The 15,788-nt window shown below is 38.8% G+C and overlaps 1 protein-coding gene across 2 annotated transcripts in view; it reads left to right on the forward strand.

The window, feature by feature from the left end:
- uba6 (ubiquitin like modifier activating enzyme 6) overlaps window positions 1–15,788 on the forward strand; it is a 112,544-nt gene that overhangs the window by 19,334 nt on the left and 77,422 nt on the right. For both annotated transcript variants that reach the window (XM_072589132.1, XM_072589133.1), the window contains 3 exons: window positions 4,164–4,192; window positions 8,625–8,719; window positions 13,395–13,506. In XM_072589132.1, the coding sequence (XP_072445233.1) occupies window positions 4,164–4,192; window positions 8,625–8,719; window positions 13,395–13,506 (236 nt within the window). The remainder of the gene's footprint in view (window positions 1–4,163; window positions 4,193–8,624; window positions 8,720–13,394; window positions 13,507–15,788) is intronic.

Genomic DNA, 15,788 nt, shown 5'->3' on the forward strand with positions numbered 1-15,788 from the left:
CATATCCTATTGTTTTTTTAAATACCGTGAAAGTTTCTACCACTGCTTCAGGCAGTATGTTACAGATTCTCACAACTCTTTGTTGAAAAGAAAGTTCTCCTCAATGTTTCTTTAATCCTTCTGCCAATTACTTTTAGCTAATGCCTCCTGGTTATTTATCTCTCTACTAGGAGAAGCTTTTTCCTATGCGCTCTATATTGTCTTCCCATTGCTTTGAAAGTCTCAATTCATTCTTCTCAATATCCTATATCCAAGGAACACAATCTCAACCTATCTGGTCTTTACTCATAGCCAATATTTTCCTGCCGTGGCAGTATCTTGTAAAACTTCTTGGTATCTTGCTTAGTGTAGTCACATCCATCCTGTAATGAAGTGACCAGAATTGTATGCTGTCCTCTGGCTGTGGCCAAACTGGTGTAAATTCCCTGCTGTTATATTTTGTAATTCAACTAATAAAATTAAGATATCCAAGTATCTTTATTAACTTTTTTTAATTCCTATCCTCTTATCTTCAGGAACTCCATTTGAAACAGCCATTCCAGCCACAAAATTTCTAACCTTTACCCTTTATTTTCTGCCATGGAGCTATATTCAGATCTAACTTGTCACCTAGCCATGGATTCTATAAGTTTTATATTTCTGAGGTGTCCCATGTGAACCCTTGTCAGAAGCTTTCCTAAAATCTACCTTGACCACATTAATATGCCACCATCATTAGTACTCTGAAAGAAAATTCATTGTAGTTAATCAGACATTACAGTACCTTTTAAAAAATCAGTTCTGATTGTCCATGATCAGTGCTTTGCAAAATGATGATTAATACTGTACCTTAGAATTTATTCCAATAATTTGCTCAACATCGAAATTGAGCTGGCTACCTATCAATCCATCTTTTACGCAATTTTTTTTAGATAGAAGAACAACGTGAGAAATCTTTGAATCATAGTCAAAGAGATGTACAGCATGGAAACAGACCCTTCGATCCAACTTGTCCATGCTGACCAGATATCCCAATCCAATCTAGTCCCACCTGTCAGCACCTGGTCCATATCCCTCCAAACCCTTCCTATTCATATACCCATCCAGATGCCTTTTAAATGTTGCAATTGTACTAGCCTCCACCACTTCCTCTGGCAGCCCATTCCACACATGCACCACCCTCTGCGTGAAAAAGTTGCCCCTTAGGTTTCTTTTATATCTTTCCCCTCTCATCCTAAACCTATGCCCGTTAGTTCTGGACTCTCCCACCCCAGGGAAAAGACCTCGTCTATTTATCCTATCCATGTCCCTCAATAAACCTCAAAAAGGTCACCCTCCGTCTCTGATGCACTATCTTTTGGGGGATAAGTGACCTGTACAAGAAGGATGGATTGCATTTAAATTGGAAGGGGACTAATATACTGGCAGGGAGATTTGCTAGAGCTGCTTGGGAAGATTTAAACTAGTACAGTTGTGGGGGGCGGTGTGGGATAATCTAAGACTGGTACAGTTGAGAAAAGAAGTGAGTCAAACAGTCAGAGCAGGAAGGGACAAAGCAGAGAACAAGGTAAGACTGATAAATTAAACTATTTATTTCGATGCAAGGTGATTAACCGGGAAGGCAGGTGAATTCAGGAACATGGGACTGGGGTATCATAGCAATTACAGAAATCTGGCTCAGGGATGGACAGGACTGGCAGCTTAGTGTTCCAGGATACAAATGCTACAGGAAGGATAGAAAGGGAGGCAAGAGAGGAGGGGGGAGTGGTGTTTTTGATGAGGGATAGCATTACAGCTGTACTGAGGGAGGATATTCCTGGAAATATGCCCAGGGAAATTATTTGGGTGGAACTGAGAAATTAAAAAAGGGATGATCACCTTTATTAGTATTGTATAGACCCCTTATAGTCAGAGGGAAATTGAGAATCTCGGTTATCTGTAAGAATAATGGGGTGGTTGTGCAAGGGGGTTTTAACTTTCCAAACACCGACTGGGACTGCCATAGTGTTAAGGATTTAGATGGAGAAGAATTTGTTAAGTGTGTGCAAGAAAATTTTCTGATTCAGTATGTGGATGTACCAACTCGTGAAGGTGCAAAACTTGACCTACTGTTGGGAAATAAAGCAAGGCCGGTGACTGAGGTGTCAGTTGGGAAGCACTTTGGGGCCAGCAACCATAATTCTATTAGTTTTAAAATAGTGATGGAACTGGATAGACCAGATCTAAAAATTGAAGTTCTAAATTGGAGAAAGGCCAATTTTTATGGTATTAGGCAAGACCTATCAAAAAGGTAAAAACAATGACTGCAGATGCTGAAAACCAAATACTGGATTAGTGGTGCTGGAAGAGCACAGCAGTTCAGGCAGCATCCAACGAGCAGTCAAGACCTATCAAAAGCTGACTGGAGGCAGATGCTCTCAGGTAAATGGACAGCTGGAAAATGGGAAGCCTTCAGAAATGAGAAGTCTTATGTGATTAATTTGTGTCTGGCTGCTAAACATATGATCCAGCTGGGCATGTGATTATATTTTAAAAAGACATCTTTGAATATCTCACTTTGCTTATGAAAGGATTTAAGTTGGTTTTTCTCGAACTCAAATACTGAGTAACTGCTCCGTCTCAGTAGTACACAGAGTATAGTGCATGTGTGTTATTGGAACTCTTGAAATGCCTATTTTTGTGTGTATAATTGTACAGGAAAGTAAGAGTATTTTAGTGTAATGTTTTCTAAATATTGTGTATAGATTGTGACTATAATAGAAGTATTGATGTGGCTCTACTTTAGTCATTTCTATGTGTTTAAGGATAAGCCCCACTGCACTGGTTAGGGAATATTATGTAATTTCTAAAACTGTTGAGGTACAGATTACAGTAAACATTAAAATAAACTGTTGTGAATATGTTACTGATGTCAATATTTCAATAAAGTACTGTGAGTGCAGATTACCATGCATGTAATACTGTGTATTACTTTGAATATTCAAGATTATTTTCTATAAGAATGCAGTTTTTGATTATAGTACAATTTAGAATCTGTTAGGAGAATACTTATAGGACCGAATGAGGCAATTCAGCCTGATTTGCCTGTGCCAACTCACTGAGAACAACTTGCCTAGTTCCACTCCCCTGCCCTATCCCTTTTCACCTTCATTCCCATTTTCATTTCCCTTTTGAAAGCCATATTTGAATAACTCTCCACCACCATTTCAGGCAGTGCATTCCAGATGATAATCAGTCATAGTAGTAAAAAAGAATTTCCTCACGCCTTTAGTTCTTTGCCTAATTCCTTTTAACTATTAAATGGTTATCAGCAGCAACAGGAACAGTTTCACTTTATCCACTTTGTCTAGCTGCCTCATGATTTTGAGCAACTTTATCAAATCTTTCAGCCTTCTATACTCCAAGGGTAACAATTGCAGCTTCTCCAATCTGCCCATCAACACACATGATGTTTCACATGTCTGTTATTAGAAATCTTTTAGTGCCTATTAGTGAGGGTGTAATTGCACAGTGTAGTAAGAGTACTTTATTGCGATGTCTTATGAATACTGTGGTACAGGTTGTGACCATTATAATACTGATTCTGGACAGTACTGTATCGATACTGGGAGTCTTAAAAGTTCTAGTATCATAGAAAAGATTACTGTTCACTATTAATGTAAAGATTTAGTAATATATTGCTTTTAGCTGAGAAGATTACAGTACAAGTCCTAAAGACCTTGGGACAAATTGACTTGTATGTTACCAGCATCTACTGGTGCATTGTCCTTAAAATGCATGTATGAGTATGGAGTGCAAATGTTGGCTGAATTTATTCACATCCTGTTTCTCGAAGTGCTGAAGCATATTTAAGTTGTTTACCATTATGTAGAGATCTGCTTTTGCAGCACAGCTTAGGGTTCAAGTCTGGCATTTACCCTGTCTCTATGGTTTACTAGATCAAAAGATCTTAGAATCAAAATATTTAAGCAAATGCTTTAGTAACATAGTGATCAAATCACTAGGAAGTCTTGTTATGAGATAATGAAGTAGTGAAGTAATTTAATCTGTTGCAGCTTTTAATGTTTTTCCTGGAAGTGGAACACTATTTGATGATTGCTACTTGTGTTACAATAAATACCGTTTTAAGTAATCTGGTGAAATGTTTAAGGCAAAAATAACAGGTCTTTTGCATTCCTTTGCAGCAAAGAACATTATTCTTGCAGGGATAAAGGTAGGGTAAATGTTGACTTATAAATATTCTTGATTTATGTGTTTTTGAGTTTTGTAAAATTGATATGTTTTCTGGTTTTTGTCTTAGTTTTTCCAGTTTTAATATTTAAGTTATTTAAGGGACTTAAAGGTGACTGTAATAACAGAAAAATGTATGTTCAGAGAGGAATTGTGGAATGTGGGGTTTAGGTAGCTGAAAGCACTTCTAGCAATGGTGGAAATATAGGATGCTAAGAAAAACCAGAATCGGAGGAGTGGAGATTGTGTTGCAAGATGAGGTTACAGAGATCGGGTGGATTGACGCCATGAAGAACGAAACGCAAGTATTATAATTTAAATTTTTGAAACTGGAGGATCAGGAACTAATATACGCCAGTTAAGGAAAGAATGACACTGTACTGAATTTAGTGTTTTGTAGGATATAAGCTGCAGAATTTTGGATGAGCTGAAGTTTTGAAAGGAGGAATGTGAGAGTCTGGTCATGACAGCACAGGAATAATTAATCCAAACTCCACAGTATCCACACTTGGAGGAGAATTTGTAGGTCATAGCTTTCCTATATATGTACTGCCCTTGTCCATCTAAATGGCAGTGGTTGTGCATTTGGACGATGCTGTCTATTGAGTCTTGGTGATTTGTTGCAGTACATCTTGCAGATAATACATGTGCATCAGTGGTCAAGGAATTGAATATCGAAGATGTTAGATGCGAGATGTGTAGCAGTTCAGGAGGTAGCTTGCCGTGCAATTTCCAGGGCTATGAGGGATGAGCAAGAAATGCTGGCTTAGTCAGCAGTATCCACATCTCATGTATGAATTGCAAAATATTGTTTTCTAATGGGGCACTAACGATACTTTAATTCCAGTGACTGATGAAAATTCACTTTGTAAGTGTAGCAAACAGCATCAAAACCTTAACAGTCCTGCTTTGAAATTCAGAGAACTCTGCTCGTACTTGAACCAAGAATTCAGCCTTTTGCTTTTATTGGAACCAACGTGTGTGCAGGTAGCACACATGTCTTTTAGATTAGATTACATTACATTACAGCGTGGAAACAGGCCCTTCGGCCCAACAAGTCCACACTGACCCGCCGAAGCGCAACCCACCCATGCCCCTACATTTACCCCTTACCTAACACTACGGGCAATTTAGCATGGCCAGTTCACCTGACCTGCACATCTTTGGACTGTGGTAGGAAACCGGAGCACCCGGAGTGCTAACCACTGTGCCACCGTGACGCCCATGTCTTGTTGGATCACGCCAGCTGATTGCAATCTCAAGCTTAAAGAAAGCAAACTTGAGTCTGCTGTCAGTTGAGATGTTCAAGGCAAGTCTCTGACATGGATACTATAGAAACATTTGTGAAAGGTTCGTCAGTTAGCACTGAACATACTGCTCATACCATGTTTACCTAAATTTAAGAAAACCGTAGTAGGTCTAACTTCAAGGTAACTGAGATAGTAATCTAATTTTGATAATTGCTTTGTCTTTGTCGATTTTCCAGTAACTCTTTCAAATACTTTAAGTTGGTGAATGTTGGTAGGTTACTTTTGTCAGAAGCAAACTTTACTCCATCTGACTTTAGGAAGTGCAATTTACAAAAAATGTGTGTCATCTAATCTTGTAACCCACTGTGCATGCAAACTACATTAGTTCCATTTTCTAAATGAGCTTTTCTCTTCCTTCAAAGACATTTTTAATTCACCTCATCCTTAACATCCCACCTTAAAAAAAAGTTCTTATGCATTGATTTCAATATTTTGTTTCCTCTAAGTATTAGCATTTTAGAATAAAATGTTTCATATTGTAATGATGTAGTATTACTTAGTCATATTGATTGTTTCAAATATAGAGTAGCATCGGTTGTATACTTAATAGAGCTCATCGGTTTTAAAACTGATAGCTCGGGAAATTGGTGAAAATCAGTTAAGGTCAACATCAGATGATTGATTAAAAGTCAAAACTGTCACTTTGAAAGATGTGGGAGCAGGCACTACAAACTAAAACTAAATGTTGGACGCTGGCGAGCAAAGATTTATCTTTGAAAGCCAAACCTTTTAACCCAAGGAATATTTGTGCTAGTTTGTAACCTGCCTGTACCTCTGATTATGGAATGATTTGTGACTTTGATAGTATTTTTAATTTCAAGTCTTTCTTTTAATGTTAAATTAGAAGCAACAAATGAACTTTACAAAAAGTTTAAACCCAATCAGCTTCACAAGGCTAAGACTTTTATTTAAGCACCCAGAGTGCCATCAATACTGGCAGCTCCTAATTTGATTTAAATCGTGACAAGTTACAGCAAAGTGAATGAAGGTGAGCAAAGGAACAGATGCGAGAGTGCAAGCAAAGCAAGTGCATAAGACGATTCACTTTTATGCTCTTTGGCCAGTGTGCATGCTGAGAGATGTCTCGTATACGTATTCCATAGTATAATTCCACAGTATTCCTTGGTCTAATCTGAAAATGGCAGTAACACCTGATGGGATAAGAGTGGATGTAGGATTACAATTTGTGAATATAGAAACAGGTGTAGGTCATTTAGATCTTGAGCCTGTGTCGCAATTCACTGAGATAGTAAATGATCCGTGAGGTTCAGGTGAACAGAAAGAGCTCGCAATCTCAGATTTAAAGTGAGCATTCAATCCAATATAGATTGTCATCTTCAGAAGAGAGTTCCAGACTTCTTCTATCATTTATATATAGAAGTGTTGTTTAATCATACTTCTAAAAAAAATGACATTAATATTTTTACACCATGTACTTTAGTCTTACATTCCCAAACAGCAAAGCTGAAGTTTCTCCTTCTCTACTATATTAAGTACTTTGATAAAATAACTGAGGAACCCATTGTTGAATTCCAGGAAATACAACCTCAGATAATGTCGCAAACAGAATGCTGGAGAAACTCAGCAGCTCTGGCAACATCTGCAGAGAGAAATAGAGGTAATGTTTTGAGTCTGGTATGCCAGAAAATTCAGAAGATAAATCCTACTGGACTCGAAATGTTAACTCTGCTTCTGACTTCACACATGCTGCCTGACCTTTCTTCAGCATTCTGTGTTGGTTTTCAGATTTCCAGCATCTGCATATTTTCTCTTTGTTCAAGTAATTAGATCATGCCATCTTTCCTAATAAAATAATCCTGTGAATCTACTCCACAATCCCTTTAAGTCCATTATATAACTTCGAAGGTGTGGTGCCCAGAATGGCTCTCAGTACTATATGCATTGTCCACGCAGTTTGTCCTTCACTGACATTTATTCCTCACTGATCTCCTAGCCTAACCCCAAAAAGTGCTATTCTCCAGATCTTCCACTGAAACAACCACCAACAATGTATTCTGAATAGTAACACCTCCATGGCTCTTTGCATCTGGAAGGGTTGGGATTAATTGTCACTCCCACCTTCTGTCAATGGTATTTGGGCAATTTCCTTGGCCTGCTCCTTCTCTGTTTGAATGCCTCACACAACAGTGGAATTCCAAAATTCATTCTCAGCATCTGGGCGCCAGTTCTTTTGAAAGGTCATGACAGAAAGGGTGATGAGGCATGTCTGTGTTGTCTGGAAATGAATAAAATAATATAACTATTTTTTATGGAACTGCAAGGAAATATACCTACCATGCTTCCCGCATGACTGGAAGGATGTTTTTATTTTATTCACTTGTGGGACATGGATGTCGCTGGCTGGCCAGCATTTATTGTCCGTCTTTAGTTGTCCTTGAGAATGAGCTGCCTTCTTGAGCTGCTACAGGCCAGATGTTTCATTTCTTTGTTGACACTTCGTAGCGCTACAACGGAGTGACTTGCTAGGCTATTTAAGAGGGCAATTGAAAGTCAACCGTGTTGCTGTGGGTCTGGAGTCACATGTTGGCCAAACCAGGTGAGGATGATAGACTTCCTTCGCTAAAGACATGAGCTCACCAAGTGAGTTTTTCAGACAGTCATTAGATTCTTAATTTTAGACATTTATTGAATTCAAATTCCATCATTTGCCATGGCAAGGTTTGAACTCTGGTTCCCAGAAGATCACCTGAGTTTCTGAATTAATAATCTAGTGATAATACCACTTGGCCTCCACTTCATTGGTTGCAGAACATTTTAGTGCAACTAGAATTCATAAGATAAATATATATAAATTAAATATCGTATTTTTAAAAAATAAAAAAAATTAAAGAATATGTAAATAGATTTTTAATCTGCATCTTTGTCCTTATTTTGTGTGCAAACTAATTTGCTTGTTTGATTTTGAAATGGAATTGACCACATGTTACTTCTTTGCACCTCTATCTACAATGAAGGCAGGGAATGACCCTGATGCTACAAAACTTTCCCTTTTAAATTTCAGATATTGTAATGTTTGAGGTAACATTACCTTGTTTAATGTGACAAATGCTGATTTGTGAATATGTTTCTTTCTCCTTGGCCTAGTCACTGACCGTCCATGACACCAAGACATCTGAAACATGGGACCTAGGCACTAACTTCTTTCTGCATGATAATGATGTGAGCAGTCACAGAAACAGGTAAGCATTACATTCACAATGCTGAAAATCTGACTTAGAGTCAAAGAGATGTACAGCATGGAAACAGACCCTTCAGTCCAACTTGTCCATGCTGACTAGATATCCCAATCCAATCTAGTCCCACCTGCCAGCACCTGACCCATATCCTCCAAACATCCAGCACTTCCTCCTTTGTAATTTGGACATTTTTCAAGATGTCACCACCTATTTCCCTGCATTCTATATCTTCCATGTCCTTTTCCACAGTAAACACTGATGCAACCTACTCATTTAGTATCTCTCCCATCTCCTGCAGCTCCACACAAAGGCCAACTTGCTGATCTTTGAGGGGCCATGTTCTCTCCCTAGTTATTCTTTTGTCCTTAATGTATTTGTAAAATCCCTTTGGATTCTCCTTAATTCTATTTACCAAAACTATCTCATGTCCCCTTCTTGCCCTGCTGATTTCCTGTTATGTATACTCCTCCTGCCTTTATACTCTTCTAAGGATTCACTCGATCTATCCCGTCTATACCTGACATATACTTTTTCTTAACCAAACACTCAATTTCTCTAGTCATCCCAATTCCCTACACCTACCAGCCTTTCCTTTCACTCTAGCTGGAATATACTGTCTCTGGACTCTCGTTATCTCATTTCTAAAGGCTTCCCATTTTCTAGTTGTCCTTTTTACCTGTGAATATCTGTCTCCAATCAGCTTTTGAAAGTTCTTGCCTAATACCATCAAAATTAGTCTTCCTCTAATTTAGTGCTTCAACTTTTCGGTCTATCCTTTTACGTCACTATTTTAAAATTAATAGAATTATGGTTGCTATCCCCAGGGTACTCCCCCACTGACACCTTAGTTACCTACCCTGCCTTATTTCCCAAAAGTAGATCAAGTTTGCACCTTCATTAGTAGTTACATCCACATACTGAATCAGAAAATTTTCTTGTATACACTTAATACATTCCTCTCCCTCTAACTAAGCTCTTAACGCTATGGCAGTCCCAGTCGACACCGACAGACATTTTGTGCAGTGAATTTGTACTTGCAGAGTTACATTGTACTTTGCTCAAAAACTGCGTGAATTCATGTAAGAGTCTGTTAACTCCCTTCTTAGATTAGAATCAGTCCAAACATTATGGCGCAGACAGAGAACACAGTGGGCTAACACCTTCATATTGTCTGGCTAACACCAATTGTTACAGTTCACCTGAGAATGTAATTCTTTAAACCTGTTGGACTGTAACCTGGTGTTGTGAGATTTTTAACTTTGTACACCTCTGTCCAACACCGGCATCTCCAAATCATGTCCTTCCTGTAGCATTTGTATCCTGGAACATTAAGCTGCCAGTCCCGTCCAACCCTGAGCCACGTTTCTGTAATTGGTACTATATCCCAGACCCATGATCCTAACCATGCCCTGAGTTCATCTGCTTTCCCTATTATTGTCTGTTGCATTGAAATAAATGTAATTTAATTAATCAGTTCTACCTCATTCTCTGCTTTGTCCCTGCCTGCCCTAACTGTTTGACTTGCCTTTGTTCTCAACTGTACCAGTCTCAGATTGATCTGTTTCCTCACTATCTCCCGGGGAAACCGCCCCCCCCCAGTAAATCTTCTCCAGATCACCTCTACCCCCAGAAGACATTCCAATGATCCAAAAGTGTGAATCCTTTTCTCACACACCAGCTCCTCAGCCATGCATTCATCTGCTGTATCCTCTATTCCTGTCCTCACTTGTTCGTAGCACCGGGAGTAATCCAGATATTACTACTCTCGAGGACTTCCTTTTTAAATTCCTGCTTAACTGACTGTATTCCCCCTTTAGAATTTCATCCTTTTCCCTTCCTATGTCGTTGGTTCCAATGTGTACAATGACCTCATGCTGGTCCCTTTCCTCCTTGAGAATGTTCTGCGCCCTCTCTCAGACTCAAGATCTAAAATCTGGATTTAGGCTGTTGTCAGGAGCAACCATTTTATGCATGCTTTTATTAACCACAAAATGGCTTCTCAGTGCAAAGTAATATAACATGGTTGCTCCTGACAACAGCCTAAATCCAGATTTTAGATCCTCAAGAGATCTTTGATTCTGCCACCAGAGAGGCAACGCATCATTCTGGTTTTTTCCCTGCTGGCCACAGAAACGTCTGTCTGTGCCTCAGACTAGAGAGTCCCCTAATGCAATCGATCTTTTGGAACCTGACGTACACCTCTTTGCATGAGAGCCAGTCTTGATACCAGAAACTTGGATGTTCATGCTACATTCCCCTGTGAATCCATCGCTGCCTACATTTTCCAAAACTGCATACTTGTTTAAAATGTGGATAGGCACAGCAGACTGAAAAATGTGTTGCTGGAAAAGCGCAGCAGGTCAGACAGCATCCAAGGAGCAGGAGAATCGACGTTTTGGGCATAAGCCCTTCTTCAGGAATGAGGAAGGTGTGCCAAGCAGGCTAAAATAAAGGGTAGGGAGGAGGGACTTGGGGGAGGGGCGTTGGGAATGCGATAGGTGGAAGGAGGTTAAGGTGAGGGTGATAGGCTGGAGAGGAGGTGGAGACAGAGGTAGAGAAAAAGATTGCAGGACAAGAAGTCGGTGCTGAGTCCGAGGGTTGGGACTGAGATAAGGTGGGGGTGGGGAAATGAGGAAGCTGGAGAAATCTGCATTCATTCCTTGTGGTTGGAGGGTTCCTAGGCGGAAGATGAGGCGCTCTTCCTCCAGGCGTTGTGTTGCCATGGTCTGGCGATGGAGGAGGCCAAGACCCCTGCATTACCTGCCTACTTCCTTTAGCTTTCCTGGAGTTAACCCATCTATGTGAGATTTTTCTCCCTTCCTATAACTACCATTCATTATACTCCCTTGCTCTTGTAAATTCTTCATTGCCTCTAACTGTCGCTCCAATTCGTTCTGGTAGGATTTGCAACCAATGACATTTATTGCAGATAGAATCCTCAGTAACACATAAACTCTCCCTAAACTCCCACCTCTAACAAGAAGAGCATATCACTCTACTAATGGCCACTTCTGCTGCTTCTAATTTGTAAACCCAGAAAATAGCACAGTCTTATTCCTCTACAAAACTCTGCTCCAGGCTAACTTAATAGTTATGACTTATATTTGTAAGTTTAATTGAGAGACCTATCTCAATAAAACATATAATCAAGAAATAACCTACTCTACTCACTACTGCAGACTTACAGCAAGGCCACACTTAAAACTTCACATATCTGTTTCTATGCTGTGACCTCTCCCAAACAGATTCCTTCAAGATCAGTTGTGAATCTCACTGTTTGTTAATATTTCTAGATGCACTCCGATATCCAGCGATACATGAATTTAACAGCAAATGTAGTAACTGCACAGGTTCACTGTTGAACTGAAATAAGTGCAGTCCTAAAATGTAACATTATTTAATTATTTCAACTGTGTAAAATATTTCGTTACCAATGCATCCAAAGCACATTTCTATGTTGTTTTAGTACCAGCTATTAGAAAATATACCTAATTAAATATGAAATGTTATGTTTATATTTGCATCTAATCATCATACAAGTTAAACATCTGTGTAAAACTGGGAGGAACATGACACTTTTCGTGTTGACCTGTGATTATAAGTTATTTTCAAAATACAAGTGCACTTCATTAAATTTGTCATAAATATTCTGTCACCCACTTGGTCCTGTCAAGATGTTGGCATTCGGGCATTTGTTCTGAATTGTCCATCTGCAAGGGGTAAATTCACACTGTAACACTTCCAGTTGACTAATTCATCATTCTTGTTAAGGGTTTAATTTCTTTTAGCAATTAATAAAGTACTATCTGAACACTTTTCATAGATTATAAATTCTGATTATTTTTATATCGCCTTGCCTCGAGATAATCCAGACTGACAGTTCAGTGCAGTACTGAATAGGGTTGCACTGATACCATCTCTTATAAAAGGCATTAAACTATGGTATCTCGGGTGGCTGTAATAAATCTCATGTCACAATTTGCAGAAGAGAAAGGTGGTCTGGACAAGATTTATTCCTCAACCAACATCACTGAAACTGGATGTTATTTTGTTTCTGTTGTGGGATCTTGCATTTTGTAAGTAGGCTGCCACATTCCTGACATTTCATCAAAACTTCAAAAGTAATGAAGCTGCTGAAAAGCATTGAGATTTGCTAAGTTTGAGGAAGATGCTATATAAGTACAAGCTTTCCCTTTCCTCCTCCACTATCCTATTCTTCCTTTATTTTATCTTCTTTTTTTCTTTAATAAGGATTCAAAAAGATTTTTCAACTGATTTTCATACTTTTTTTTGTGTGCCCCACTTAAATCCAATTTGTGCACACAGCAGATGCTTAACCTCAGAAGACAGTAAAGCTGTACAAATTTCCCATTGTCTAATTTTTGTTTGTGTGCATGAAAGCAAGAAATGGCACTGACATTGTGAGAAGAGTATTTTGTAAACTTCAGATTTTTTTTCTTTCCAATCCAGTAAGTGTTTTTCATAGAGTTCATGAAAGCAGATTCTCATTACTTAAGTGGTAGGTTAGTTTGCTTAATGCAAATATTTACTCCAATTTTTCTCTCCTATCTGAAAGTGTCCACTTTTTTGCGTGAAGTACTAAAAGTATAGGCAAGAATTGAACAATTTGTTACAATGTTCTAAAAGGTGATTAGTTTCTTAATTATTTAATTTGCAGAGCTGAGGCGACTGTTTTACAACTTGCAGAGCTGAATCCTTATGTCCAGGTCAACGTATCCAATGTTCCTTTGGACGAAAATACAGATCTTGACTTCCTGCAGCATTTTCAGGTATTAATACAAGATTTTAAAATAATCCATTACTTTACGCTGTCCATCATTGTTATTACTAAATACTCATGGAGCTGTGCTTTGTCTTGACTACTTTTAGCTGATCAGTATTTGGCTAAACTACCTCAGCAGTAAAATGGTCTAGGTTTGGACTGTCTTCATAACTTTTATTGTTAAAAGCAAAGTTGGTTTATCATGTTCTGATGTTCTAGTTCTTTAAAAATCATGTTGAAAATCCCCTTGCCTCGCACAAACAATCTATTATTTTCTGACACCTTGAGTATGCACAAGGAGCCAACTAGAGCATGTAGAAATTTTACGCTAGCGTAAGAGTTTTAAATTTGGAGTGCTGGTGAACAAGAAACTTGAGGGAATAGGTGACTAAGGTTTGGAGATATGGGCAACAGAGGTGGCTGCAGGATTACAGGAGAATGTTGGATTAAACGAATCAAGAGGTAAAGTATAGATGTGGTTTCTACTATGAATGAGTTGAGGCAGAGCAGAATCAAACTGAGATTAAAAGCAAGTGGTCTTGAAAGAAAGTGTATTGATCAAAAACTTGGATCAGGGTTTGCTTGACATGATGTTCAGGAACACCAGCTGATTTAGATGGGAACCAAGAATAGTTTTTTGAATGGCTTCTAAGTTAATGGTGCAGGAACATGTATAACGTCTGACAACCCTGATTTAAAATTATCACCACGAATTGTCGTCCTCTTAGAAACTACTTATATCCAATCCCATAACTCCATCTGTCTCTATTCTGACACAATTGGATTGTTATTTAAACCTTATCCTTGCTTTAATTTTTTTTGTAGTGATGGGTACACTGGGAAGCAGGTTGGCAACATGAGTTTTTAACAAGTGCACTGGGTTGAAACGTCAGCAAGAGAGAATAGTATAATTGGAATAACATCACGCAAAGAAAAAGTACTGAGTTCTTAATGAGGCCTTTGCAAACTGCTGACAGTGGCATAGACAGGATCTGTTTGCTTAACCGAGAGGAAGTCTAGCCTGAATGGTACAAGAGAATAGAAAGGTCAAGATTGTTTGGAAGATTTAGGCTAAGGATCGGAATGCAAGTAGCATGGGGATGGTTGGTGACAAAATATCCATGAAGAAAGAAATGAAAGTAAGCACTATGAGCTAAAGGAAAGGGATTAATACAAAAGCAAGTGGTCTTGTTTTAATGCGAAGCGTTCTGTAGTTCGATGATGAGTCAGGAGGGAAATCAACAAGAAAAGGAAATAAAAGTACTGAAAAAGACAGCCAAGATATGCACGCAAATGTACAATTCGAATAACAGATGTAGCTAAAATTAGAATGAATATATCCTGGTTGGAAATTGGGACAGGGAAGTACATCAGGGCCCAATAACTAGCTCCAAGGGTCTGATGTGCTCAGCTTGAGGGCAGACCCCACTAGACTTTTAGTGTGGGTATAACCAGAAGCTTGCACCAGGGGTACCAATGGGGCTCGTGGTTGCTGTCCCTGACCTTGGTTGGAAACTGTAGGAAGAAGACAACAAAGAAAGCCCAATATTTAAATTCAGCGTTCCTTCAGTGATGTGAAGTTGACTTTGAAATGGAGTCAAGTTGAGTAGGTTAAGAGATATGTATAGAGTGCCAGTGAGTCTATGAATGGATTGAGGAGTCATTTATGAGTTCTCCAGCAGTTATAGATTTGCCTTGAAAATTAAGGAGTAGGAAAAAATAACAGTAGGTTAATTTTGAGCTTTTCTAATTAATTCACAGGGTATGGGTATTGCTGGCTAGGATAGTGTTCATTGTCCATTTGTAACCGACCTTGAGGTGAACATGGCTTTTTGAACTGCTGCAGGTCATATGGTGTAGATATACCATCGTGCAGTTAGCAAGGAAGATCCATAATTTTGATCCAATGACAGTGAAGGAATAGTAGTTAGTAGAATGGTGCATAATTTGGAGGAGAACTTGCAGTTCTCCAAAGCATCTGTTGCTGTTGTCCTTCTAGGTATTAACAGTCATAGATTTGAAATATACTGTTAGAGAAGGTTTGGTGAGTTGCTGCAGAGGGTACATACTGCTGCCACTGTGTACTCGTTGTGATGGAGATAAATATTGAAGATGGAGGATAGGGTGCCATCAGATGGGTTGCTCTTTCCTGGATGATGTCAAGCTTCCTCAGAATTTGAAGCTGTACTCATCCAGACAAATAGAGATTGTTCCACTATACTCTTGACTTGTGCCTTGTACATCTTTGACAAGCATTGGAGAGATGGGAAGTGTTTTATTTGCTGCAGA

The sequence above is a fragment of the Chiloscyllium punctatum genome, chromosome 2, assembly GCF_047496795.1.
Source record: "Chiloscyllium punctatum isolate Juve2018m chromosome 2, sChiPun1.3, whole genome shotgun sequence".
Lineage (NCBI taxonomy): Eukaryota > Metazoa > Chordata > Chondrichthyes > Orectolobiformes > Hemiscylliidae > Chiloscyllium > Chiloscyllium punctatum.